Here is a 12,834-nt window from a genome sequence, read left to right as displayed (position 1 = left end):
TGGGTTTTGTAGTCCCTTTTTCCTTCCGTTTAAGTAATTAGTTATCCACCTGAAACCAGTGAATTGTAGGTGAAAAGTTGAAGGTCTGGAGACAGTGTCCCTAATGACCCGGAGAGAGGTGGTCGCCGTAGCCAAATATATATATATATATATATATATATATATATATATATATATATATATCTCTCTCTCTCTCTCTCTCTCTCTCTCTCTCTCTCTCTCTCTCTCTCTCTCTCTCTCTCTCTCTCTCTCTCTCTCTCTCTCTCTCTCTCTCTCTCTCTCTCTCTCTCTCTCTCTCTCTCTCTCTCTCTCTCTCTCTCTCTCTCTCTCTCTCTCTCTCTTCCCCCCCCTCCCTCCCCTACTCCCGGTAATCTGGGGGAGCTCTGCAGGCTAGTCACTGATAGCATGACATGTACCTTCCACTTCGCTGCTCCCGCGCGCGGTTCTGTGGGCGGCTGGGGTCTGCAGGCTGCTTGCACCTTCACTCTGCAATGATCACAAAAGCACTACATGTGAAGATAGACATACTAGAGCCACGGAAGCCAGGGTCGGAGTGTAACCTGCAGGGTTTCAGGGCTTGTCAGCTCTGGGAAATGGGAAATGCAAGGAGCCTCCTTGACTACCATCAGGGCATAGGACGCCTGAGCTCAACAGTTAACTTCAACCCCCTCGGTTTTTTCCCTTTATTTCTGCGTCTTACGTTCTTTGTCTCTTACTGTGTTGTGCTGTGCTTTTTGATTCCTGCATTCCCTGGCAACTGTTGAGTTCAGCCAAGCCACCGAAAGAGGGAGCCAGGAGGATCTCAGAGAGCCTTTTGTGCACCTTTGTACACGAGCACCTGGATTTGGCTGCGGTAGGAGCTCAGTTGGAATTCATTCAAACTATACAATTGTTCCACTTCTAATATGCCAGTGACTTCCCCACACGGGATATGTAGGAACATTACATTTCGTTACGTCATTGATATCATGGGTAATATTGGGCGAGTGTGAGGTGATGAACAGGACATTTGGGAGATAAGGAAACATGTCACTTCGTTAGACCACAATTGGCAAAGCCGCCTGTTCCAGGGTTCCTTCTCATGTGTGTAAGACCTCTGCACAGACCATTGTGCAGGCGCGTCTCGCTGTCGTAAGGGGAATGCTTCTGTACGCGGTGACGCGCAGTGATCACTTAATAACGTGATCAAATATTTGTATTGCTCACACTAGGTCATAAAATAACCCATCATGTTTATCTCAATCTTGTTCGTAGTTCTGCTACCAGTACTGATGGAAAGACTTGAGAAATTTCAGTTCATGAAGGTAAGTGACTATCTTTTAAAATGTCTCCTTCATACAGAGTTTATTTAAAATTGTAATACATGCGGAAAACTAGGTCTAAATGTACCGAAAGTCACACATTTCAGAGGTATCACCGGTAATGTGAAAAAGTTAGTTATGGTTCCAAGAATGGGTGGAGGCTTTGGGGATAGCTTATAGAATATTGAAGGCTATAGATAGATAATGTTGGACAGTCCATCAATATTTTATTAGAATAGGAATAGTGGAGTTAGGCAATGTAATAATGTAAATATACACAAGAATAGATTGTGTTTACAATGACAGCTAGAATGTGTAGGCCAGCACCCCACCATTATTAATTCCTTTGCAGCATTAACCACCAGTCCTTCTTACCTGGATCCTCACATGTTCATATTACAATACACCCACAATTATATAGCCAACAACCCACCATCATGTATGACTCCATAAGCAGTACTTTATCTCCAGCAAACACAATATGCACCCGTACTCTACTACGGCTGAACAACAAAGCCATGTTCAAATGACAACATGCAGCAACTTAAAGCCATGTAACCAACAACATATGGCCACACAACCACCAAGCTATAGCCCATCACACCATGTACAAATCATTAGATGCTAACATACCTTCCTTCAGACACAATAGTAGTTGCTCACAACAATCATAATGTAGCAACACACACCACCATATGCCAACACAACAAACGTCAAACATCCACAGCTACCATTTACCAATGCAATACAGTGTGACTGCAAGGAAATTGTCTTGTAATCATACGTACACTTAACAAATATAATAAACAATTGGCTAAAACATATCACATTGCAAGCGTACTCAGGTAATAGCGGAGGAGAAACCACAATCTCATGCACCCACAAAGTCACAATTTGCACAGCAACAGAATTGGCATCATGCATCCTAATACAAATCATTTTGAATACGTGCATCTTACAACTTTAGCTGTTTTCGGACATTGTGATACGACTAGTGGTGATCTAGTCCAAGGTTCTATCATTTGATTTCTCTCCGCAGGGAAAAAGGAAACTGAAGCACATTGAATTGTAGACATAGCCAGCAGTCTTGTATTGCCAGATCCTTCCAGTCTGTTTACCCTCTTATCTCTTGCAAGGCCACTTTGTCTTCTGACTTTTCCTCGCTTTCACAACACTAAGGATACTACTTTACATTTGTGTTTGGTGATTAGTAATAATTTTAGGAACCACACCTGTGCTGGGGGTTGTTCAGTAAATCTAACAATATTTAACCAAATGTGTCTCCTGAACCTTCGTCCGCTCACCCCAAATTGCGTTTAAATCCTTATTACACTAAACAAAGGCCCTTCATGAAGAGTAAACGTAAACAGAGTAATTTGCACACCTTGTTCATGCCTTTTAATCCAGCAGAAGCAAAGAGTGAGAAGCAAAGAGCAATGAGGCGAGATGGGAAGGTGAAGGTCAAATGAAGGGTGTGGGGCAATATAATTAGATGCTTTTACCGCCATGGCATTATTGAAGTTCTGCCTTACGTTTTCGTGGTCTAAACAGTGTTGTCTTGGCACGCAGATAGCATATCTTTCCTTAGTACACATCACCAGTACAACCTTCCCTACACTACTCACACATCAAGAAAAATCTCCACTTTTCCTTACCTGCACGGGTATCATATCTCCAACAAAGTTACTACCTAGGCCTCTTGCTCTTTTTTTGTTAGATTCCCACTTCCCTTCCAAACTACAGCTCTGCTGTTATTGGTACTCTTTCTTCCGTTCCCAAGTCTCCAGAAGTTTGTTTGTTTATTTTGATTGTTTAGATGTTTTAGCACCAGTCAGGTTTCGACCCATTCATTCAAGACACACAACTGAAAGAGCAGTCATTTATCACTTTCAGAGGGACCAAGGCCCCCTAGGTACAAAGCGTTTTTGTGTTCACAAACAGACCAATTCGACGAATAAGCCTGTTTGCTAACGCAAAAAGGCTTTTTTAAATGTACAAAGTCCTATTTGTAATTTGGTAACCTATTGTCGAATTCCATATTGGGTTTGAGATTCGGCATTAGGAAGTAGCTTGTTTAGGGCATTCCTTCCTAATACCGAATCACAGAAGTATGTGTGAATATTTTGTAATCAAAATGCGGTCACAAAACATTCACATTTTACTGCCTACTTCAAGTAGGTGTTACCCTGTTTGCAAGTGGGAAAGAGTACCCAAGTGACCCCCGTTCCCCTTTGTGAATATGTGTAAAAACATTGTTTAAGAGCAGGCTGCTGCCTCACGGACCACTGCCTTCTCAGAAAAAATGAAAAGAAACTTTTTTTTTTTTTTTTTTTTTACGCATACCGTTTTCCACTAGGGAAAATGGGCTGCATAATTTTTTTTTAAAAAAATGCTTTCACTGACGTGGTAGTCTGCTAACCCCAGCAGACCACCATCCCTGTGATTTTAGCGATTCCCAATGGGTTGCAAACCGAGACTTGCCTCACTATTAGTCATGAGGTAAGTCTATTTATAACCCAATGGGAATCGCAAACTGTGTAATACACACATGGGTGTTTGAGATTACCAAATAGAAAATCGCAAAAACTCGTTATTTGGTATTCGCAAATGATTACCTATGTACATCTGGCCCTAAATTGATGAAATCTGTTAGGCTTGTTTTGCTGTCAAAACCATTAGGAGTTTTAGATGTGACCCAAGCAGTACATGTGGCGCTTTAGTTGGTCTAAGTCAGCTTAATGTTTCTCTCTTGAAATTTATTCTTTATTTTTCCTTCACTTATTGCTCAACAGCTTTACGGTTTCTCACCTTTTTGGTTTCTCTATTCTTGACTCAGGCAGTGACGATGTAGTAACATAAGGGCTTGATGCGACCACAAGGAGGCAAGTCGGTTTTTTTTGCAAGTCAGAAAGTCTTACGTACTCAAATACTGCACTTTACAACTTATTGAGAATCCGAAGTGGAGCGGGAGGGCGGGGTGTTGTGGTGAGCAATCTATCGTCTCCCTGTGAATGGCAGTGTAATCAGTCACTGGTATGGGACCACAATTGCTGTTGCAAGCTAGTGAAAGAGGAGGGAGTGATAACCATGCACAAAGGTGTACCCGAAGAACAGGTTCCACCTTGCGCACAAGGATGCTCCACATTGGTGGAAGCATGTGGTGGTCCAGGGCAACGCTCCATGCTCCCACCAATGTTATTCATAGAATGCTATTTTTCAAATGGAGGATTCAACTAATTTCACTGAATGTCCATATTGGGCGGCAACGGATTTGTACTTTTTTCTCAGCAAAAAGTCGAGTCACAGATCAGTTGCTGTGCCAAAACCCAGGTCACACTTTTGTACATTGATCCCATTTTGTCAACCCACTTATTTCTTTTGATATTATGTTTTTAAAACCATTTTAGTGGCATACATGTGGAAGACTTTGATCTTGTCATGCAATATAATGGATTGTTGTATTCTCACAAATGATTCATGTGCTTTGTGTTTCAGAGAATAAGAGTCCTGCATGCGCCACTGCAAGTGATGCTCGTTGGTGGTTTGTAAGTGTAACTTTCTTTCCAGGCTTTAAGCACTAGAGTCTAGTTTCTTTAGTTGTACTAATCAAAGTTAGGTAGCACTGCAGAAAGCTGGTAGTGTTTTAATATGGATTTATCTTTGATAAAAGAAGTGAGGAATTACTCATCTCAGAGTAATTACACCTCATCTGGGGATTTCCAGTGCGGGTGATATAGCGACTACTGATAACCATGCCGCCACATAACCAAAATGTTGATTTTGGTCAAGTCACCAGTCATCTCATTTTTGTCAACTGAAAACTCTTCCTGTCAGGCTTGCCGTCAATATTGAAAGGGGAAAGTCAGACAGTTATTATTTGAATTTTTAAACATGCAGTAATTGGAAAACAACCAGTGCTCTTTATTCACAAAGGTCAAAATCTCTACCTCCTATGTTTCGGCATCAATTTTGTTGTGACAAAAGGATGATCATTTTACACCGCGAGGAAGGAGAGATGTGGTACTTTAGGAAAAGATTCATCAGCAGGGACGTTTCACACTCTTTATTGCTCATTGTTTGTCGCTTTCCAAATTCAAGGCTTTAGGAAGAGTTAGCAGATCTCAGCCCCAATGAAATTAGCCCTTTGCAAATTTAAATCTTCAGGAATAATAGGTATCTTGCATATACATCACACCCATTCATCTGGGGTGCATTAGGATTATAATCCTAGACACAAGCTCCTTCACCTCTTCTAGTTGGATAAATAGATACTCCTTCCCACCAAGATGTTTAGAACTTGGGAGTACCAGCCTGTGTCCCAAATCTATCACTGACTTCCTTAGCACCTGTAATTCCCCTCCCTGGCCCACTCCTTGAAAGGGTGAAGGTCTGGGAGGATCAAAAATGGCAGGCAATAAAATCTTACAGTGCTTATATTTGCGCTTCTGGGAAGTTATATCTTAAAGGTTACCAATACTGCTCTTTCTTCAAGGCAGTGTGCTATTTGCTCATTTTAAGATAATTTTACTTCGCCTGAGTTTTGTTTCACATGTTGTGATAAAGAATTTCAGATTAGCTTGCAGGCTTTCATTACAACACCAGATAGCATTTCTGTGGGCCTTATGTTTGCCATGCCATTGCATTTTCTAGTCCCTTTGCTGTGTTTTCCATTCCGGTGATGGAGCCAGCAGTACTCAGGTGCAGAGGCTCATTTTTCTTGGAGAGGCAGCACCTGGTCTGTTACTTTCACAACTTACCTCTACTAGAGTCTCTTCGACACAGCATTTGTCACCCACTATTCTCATGTTAAAGGCCCATAGTGAGTTCTGTTGACTATCTGATATTTTATATGCAGTATTTCCAGAGTCCATAACAGCCTTCTGAATATTGAGAACCCTGCCATATAAATTTCTGTAGATCTCCTCTTGCTTATATTGTTATCTTGTGTACGTGAGTGACTTGGCAGTAACAAAATATTTCTGATGGAAACTTCTTTCTGCAGAAACAGATTCTTCATCTTATGAATATCCTCCATGTCCAGGCTGGATATGGAAACAGCCGCTTTCTACTGCTACCAGATGGTGTCTTGCAGCTTCACCCACCCAGAATGTGATGACACCAAGACATAACAGGACTGGTGGTGTGGCATCAATCTCTGTTTTTCCAAGCCTCATTGATCTGGGAACCGAGTTATTCTTTTTGTTTCGTGGATTAAATTCCTCAGCAAACAACAGAAACAAGGTTGACGTCAATGCCTCATCCTAGATTTTTGGGGTTTACCCCTGTTGCAGATCCTATAAAAAGATTTTCTCACTAGATGTAGTGTCTTGGATCAAACTATGATTACTTGAACTGCAGTTCTTGTTCGTTGATGTACCCTAAAGCCACTAGGGAGTTGGAGGTCAAGCTATTTTTAGCCATAGCCTCAATAGATACATAAACGAAAGGAGTCCCACCCACACAAAAGTGATCCCATTCCCCAACAGATAAGTCTCAATATAAGAACGATCTCTCAGAAGCCACAATACACAGAAAAATCCACAAAAAGAATAAGAAGATGTAACATTCCTGTTCTCAGGATTATTCAGAGACTCAATACAATTCCTTGATGTTGGTCTCTTCTGGAAAAACTGAGGCCATCTGCCAACCCTTCTCAGGTTGAGGCCTTTCAGCATTCCATGCTTGGCATTTTAATAATGGCTCTGCTACCCTCTGGGCCACCCCTCAGCAGTGGTCTCATTCATGTGGGTTTGGTAAGTCCAGCGTCTCTGACCCAACCCAGTGCCACCCAAATCCATGCCTCTACTGGCTCTGCCCTTAGCAACACTCTGCCGGAATCTGTTGCCTACAAAGGCGCCAGCCCGTTCAGCTTCGGCGGCACCTTCAAAACATGTGCTTCTGTTAGTGGCAAAAGAGACTGTTTGTGCCTGTTTAATGGTGTCCCTGTGGAAGAACACATCCGAGGGGCCTAAAAGTTCACCAGGAAATAGAAACTTTTTTGATTGGATTCTGAAGTCCTAGCAATGTCCGACAGATACTGTGGACACACAATGGACACTGATTTTAAAGGGGGACCACCACGTCCATGTTTTAATACAGTTGATTATTTTTCCCTGACTTATCTCCAGATGGAAATACCCTCACCCCTCAAACCCCCTTTAGAAGAAATGTGTTCATTTATCTTCTGGGACAAAAAAGCAGCTGAAAGGCTATTAATACCTATAACCAAGGCTTAAATAAAGTCAATTTCTTTGACTGAAATCCTGTAGACATCTTCCGCAGTGTTAGAACCCCTATTTCCTTCCAGTGAGGCATCATATAGCCGATTCTGACTGTCTGGACAAAAAGGCTTTTTCGATCCCTGCAGGTCACGAACAAATTGCATGATGACACCTTCACCAGAGAGTATCGTGATTCAACTCCATCTGCCAAATTGAACCCTAATACTTTTCCTATGCCCCCCCAGACTGTGAGTCCAAAAAGCTTGACTCTGTGGGCAGTCTTTGCATCCCGAAGGCTGACCCTACGCACGGCCAACACCATGTGCCGTCTGGGCCATTACATACACACATTGTAGTGACTGCTAAAAAGATGGTGGTAAGCTTCCCCGAACACAAGAAGAAACCGTTTTCACAGATATTATTTATGATTCACCATGGGTTCTAAGCACTGAGAGTTCAGGGTTCTACCACTAGGTCCGATAATTACAGAGCAAGTATTTACCAAGGTGCTGGCATAGGTGAAGGCTTTGCTAAAGAAGTCAGGAGTCTATGCATTCCTGTACTCGGTTGCAGGCTGGCAAGGGCTGGGTCTGTTACACTGTTTCTATAGCATCTTCAGAGAACTGTACCTCTTCTGCAGAGTTTGGGCTTTACCATCTGCACATAAAGATCTCATAGACATGCGGCCTGAAGCTTGATGCTCACTAGGTGACTACTGCTCCCAGATGCAGATCTGGTTCCTGACTACACAGCCTCCCACCAGCTGTTCTACTGCGCCTGTGTCCCTACAGATAAAGACACACAAATCAGGCAACACGTTCCCTGAATAGCTAAATCACCTTTTCTAATTGGAACAGGTAACCTTTATTTAGGTACTTTGAGTCTCTGTGGTACATACAAAACTGCTCTTGTCTTCCTCATCCTTCATGTAATCGAAGAAAGATATACTGCTGTCTGGGGTGGTTGTTGATAAAAATTGTTTGTGCTCTCGAAAACTGTTGTGTTTTAAATGCTTCTTTTTTCCTCTGTTTGCAGCTTGATCTTCATGGTTCCAGTTGCCTGTTCACTGTTCCCCCAAAGATGGTAGTAGAGTCTTTTTCATTTATTTCACCAATAGCATAAAACACACTCTATATTAACATAAGCATGTTTTACAGAGAGAGGCCTTCTGGCGGTCGTGTTAACGACTACTAGCGTTAATTTGTGGTTACAGCATTAGTCCGAGAAGTTACAAGATAATGCCCAGGTTTCACCACTTACAAAATTAGTGTAGAGAGCGTCTGTGATGCACTTAACGTTGCTTCTCCTAATTTAAATTGGTTCCTAATTTAAATTAATGTATAGCATGTATAGCATGGATACAGAGCTGTAACCACGTGGTTTTTCATTCACCATTAACTTGATTTAATTTTCATTCACCAACATGATTACGGGTCTGTGGTTTCTGATGGAGCCAAATCTTCCATAACTGCCTTTTATATATGTGAAGCACAAAGAAAAATGTCTTAGATCTGACAGTGCTTGTGCGCATCTCAACTCACGGTCTTAGGCTTTTGTTAAATCGATTGTGATTGGCTACAGCTTATATGGTGCACCTGTAAGTTGAAGCATGTATTTAATTTGTGGTTACTGTGGTGGTAAATGGGAGGTTCTGTTTAAGGGATACCTGCATTGAGAAGGACCCCGCCATTGTCCTTCAGGGGAAACCTCTGGGACAGAATGTATTGGAGGCAGCTTCCTTAAATGACCTTGGGAGGAAAACGTTGATTGATGAGGGAAGCCTTGCAATGAATGCTACCAAAGAAAGACTTTTCACAGTAGCTACAATCTGAAAAGACACCCTGCTTTTAATGCATCATCGAGATTTTTGAAAGGGGTGTGTGATGTACGATCAATAGTATAGCACAAAGTGTTCTATCACTGCTAAGCTGATATGGAATAAATATCCTATTGTTAAAGTGGCTGACTTAAGCCTTCCCCCTTACTTATCTCAAAAACCCTACTTTAACTAGAGTGAGAGTAATGCATTGTGTCCTTGCTGTGCAGACATCAGGTGATCTTGAACATAGGAGTCACGTTAGATTTTCTGTGTGCCATTGTTATGTTGCATTGTCCAGCTTTTATGAAGGGTGCAATTACTAAGCTCTGGTTTGTTGGTCTGTGAAGTTCCTCAGAGTTACATTTGGGCAGGAGTGAATCAAATGCAGGCAGTCACATTTGCGGCATGATCTGTCTGCTTGAGTTCTAACCTCTAAATTAGTGTTTTGAATTGTTTTGTTTCTTAAGTGTAGCTTTAAAACTTTACTTATAGGACAGAAGCTTTACCAAGTGACCAACTATAGTTTGTGATGTTATTTAACTTATTTTGTGTGGATTGGAAGGGATTTCTCTGTGTGTCTACCTGTGTTCACAAATGTGAATCGGGGCATGGAATTAAGCATGAGTCGGTTTTCTCACTGTTTTTATAATTATCAGACACAAATTTTGTCAAAAAAAGGGGGAAGTGTATGCCCTGACTTCCACAGCAGATCTAGACTATCGAGAAAAGGAACCTTTTCGCTCAGTATGGTATCCCTAAATTAATTAATATTGTTTATTTCTTTGCAAAACATTTTTATCCTTTTCATTCAGAACAGATATAACTTTTATAAGAACTTGTAATTTTTAGATTCTAGGTGCTCCTATAATAACGGTGCAGTGAAGGTGAATATTGTGGTGCATAAAGTGCCAGTGTTAAATACAATGTATACAGAAATGTGGTTAAATACAAGCAGTGATCTTCCATAAGACTCCTTAAATCCAGGATTCTTGATGTCACCTTATATTTAACTTTTGTCGACGTTTCGAACCTCTATACAGACATAAATCAATAACGGGTCATCATCAAGACTGGAAAATTCTCTATACCGGTAGCACCTATTGGTTCAAAGAATTTTTACATTATTCTTCAAAATTGTTTCTTGATGGTAGTTACAAACACTACTAGTTGTTTTCTTATTTGGTATCTGTTAAGACGCGCTGGAAGTCGGCGTCTTAACAGATATAAAAAAGGACACACTGGAAGTCAGCGTCTTCCAGCGTGTCTTAACAGATACCAAATAAGAAAACGACTAGTAGTGTTTGTAACTACCATCAAGAAACTATTTTGAAGAATAATGTAAAAAATGTTTGAACGAATAGGTGCTACCAGTATAGAGAATTTTCCAGTCCTGATGATGACCCGTTATTGATTTATGTCTGTATAGAGGGTCGAAAAGTCGACAAAAATTTGATGTGGATTGATGTAAAAATATAAGGTGACATCAAGACTCCTGGATTTAAGGAGTCTTATGGAAGATCACTGCTTGTTTTTAACCACATTTTTGTATATATTGTATATAACACTGGCACTTTATGCACCACCTTCACAGCGCCGTTATTATAGGAGCACCTAGAATCTAAAAATTACAACTTCTTATAACAGTTATATCTGTTCTGAATGAAAAGGATAAAAAAAATTGCAAATAAATAAACAATATTAATTAATTTAAGGATACCATACTGAGCGAAAAGATTCCTTTTCTTGATAGTCTAGATCTGCCGTGGAAGTCAAGGCATACACTTCCCCCTTTTTTTGACCAAATGTGTGTCTGGTTATTTATTTACCCAGGTCCAAGCGTTATTGGGTTTTGCCTCATTTTGGTAAACACTGTTTTTATAAGTCATTGAAAGTGCTACATTTGCATAATCATACATTGATTCTTTCCTATCTTTCAGTTCTTTGGCCGTGACTAATCTGGAACCACAGCTCAGAGACTCCATTTTGGCCAAATACGGAGACAAAGTTCGCTATGTCTATTTTAACAAGGGACTGTAATGAGCTGCCTCTGACAACTGCCAGTCTGCGACTCCCAGGAACTGGAGCATGACAGCAAATGGCAGCCCACTGTGCTGTCAGCAGCAGTCTTTCACTCTGAGAGTCTGTGAAACTAGGTCAGCTTCTTGTAAGCCCAGCCTTAAACCCTCACATTCAGCAACTTCCCATATACCTCACGAAATGTTACACAAACCTAGCTTATTGGCAGATGTCTTCTAGTCTGTCTCCTTCTGAAACTTTTGACTTATGGAAACCGTGAAGTGTTCAATCAGCCCTGCCAAATACACCAGGACTGAAAATTCAGATTCACCCTCTGCAGTGCCTTTTCCTGAAATCAGACCACAGATCAAGCGCCAAGAAGCAGCGTCTTTTGTACGTTTGCATGGAGTGTGCTTTTCAGCTTCTGCTAAATATCTACATTCTTGCATTACAAAGTCTTTAACCGCGGATCCTTTAAAACAGATGTTTTATGTTTTTTATGAACTGCTTATTGTGTTGCTCAAGCAGTCACGCTAACAAGAAGGGCAATAGTCGCATCGTCATGTAACTGTTTTAGCGACTGGCATCCAAGTCCTTATTGTTACAAATACAGGAATCACTTCTAAAGAAGATACTGCTCTGCTAGGACGCAGCCGCTTAATGAGGCGATGGATGTGATCAGAATCTGACTTTTTAATCAGAAAGGTGTTTGCTGTTGGAGAGTTGTCTTTCTTTTAGTTGGACCTGCGGTTTTACCCTGCGAGATCAGACAGATTGGAAACTGTTACATATTGATTTTGTTACTTTGATTTTCGCTTGGTATTACTGTTCTCCACCACTTCTCCAACGTGCCTCCTGAAATGTTGGCTGGTCGCAACTGCTACACTTTATTTCAGCTTTCAATGTAAGAGTTGTGGATTTTTATCGGTACCGCAAACTGAATAAACAAAATCTTGCTGAATGAAATTCTGAAAATTAGTCACTTATTGTGTAAACAATAATAAATAGTAACCATAACATCAACACTTTTAGAGCCTTAAAAATTTTCAGTAAACTGAACGTTGGCATAAAACAATCACTGATTACGACAGTCTGCACATTGATGTACCCAAGCCTCTGTAGTGGTCCCAGTTGTGTCCAGCTGCAGTCAGTATCCACTCTCTCAAGCTTTGGTAGGATCATGCCTAAAATCCTAGCTTGCTTCCTTCGCTTTGCAGGGTTAGATACAAAACGGTTAGTAGGCTAGTCTCCTCCAGATGGAAACTGTTAGACCTGGCAGCTTTTTGGCGTGTCTCCCCTGTCTTTTTGCCTTCTGATCTCGTGGTTTTTTGGTGTACTGGACTCTGTTTTTGCTGGTTTATTGTCTCTGCACACTTTACCACTGCTAATCAGCACAAAAGGGCAAGTGCTTCCTAAAGAAATTGTACTGTTGATTGGTTTATCCATGATTTGCATATTTGATTTACTGGTAAGTCCC

The 12,834-nt window shown here is 41.0% G+C and overlaps 1 protein-coding gene across 6 annotated transcripts in view; it reads left to right on the top strand.

The window, feature by feature from the left end:
* SFXN2 (sideroflexin 2) overlaps positions 1-12,323 on the top strand; it is a 138,304-nt gene extending 125,981 nt beyond the window's left edge. For all 6 annotated transcript variants that reach the window (XM_069239503.1, XM_069239504.1, XM_069239500.1 and 3 more), the window contains 4 exons: positions 1,255-1,304; positions 4,797-4,846; positions 8,558-8,605; positions 11,279-12,323. In XM_069239503.1, coding sequence (XP_069095604.1) covers positions 1,255-1,304; positions 4,797-4,846; positions 8,558-8,605; positions 11,279-11,378 — 248 coding nt within the window. In that variant the 3' untranslated portion in view covers positions 11,379-12,323. The remainder of the gene's footprint in view (positions 1-1,254; positions 1,305-4,796; positions 4,847-8,557; positions 8,606-11,278) is intronic.
* Positions 12,324-12,834: the final 511 nt, after the last annotated feature.

Source organism: Pleurodeles waltl, chromosome 6 (assembly GCF_031143425.1).
Source record: "Pleurodeles waltl isolate 20211129_DDA chromosome 6, aPleWal1.hap1.20221129, whole genome shotgun sequence".
NCBI classification, from domain to species: Eukaryota; Metazoa; Chordata; class Amphibia; order Caudata; family Salamandridae; genus Pleurodeles; species Pleurodeles waltl.
This window is presented reverse-complemented; position numbering and strand designations above follow the sequence as displayed.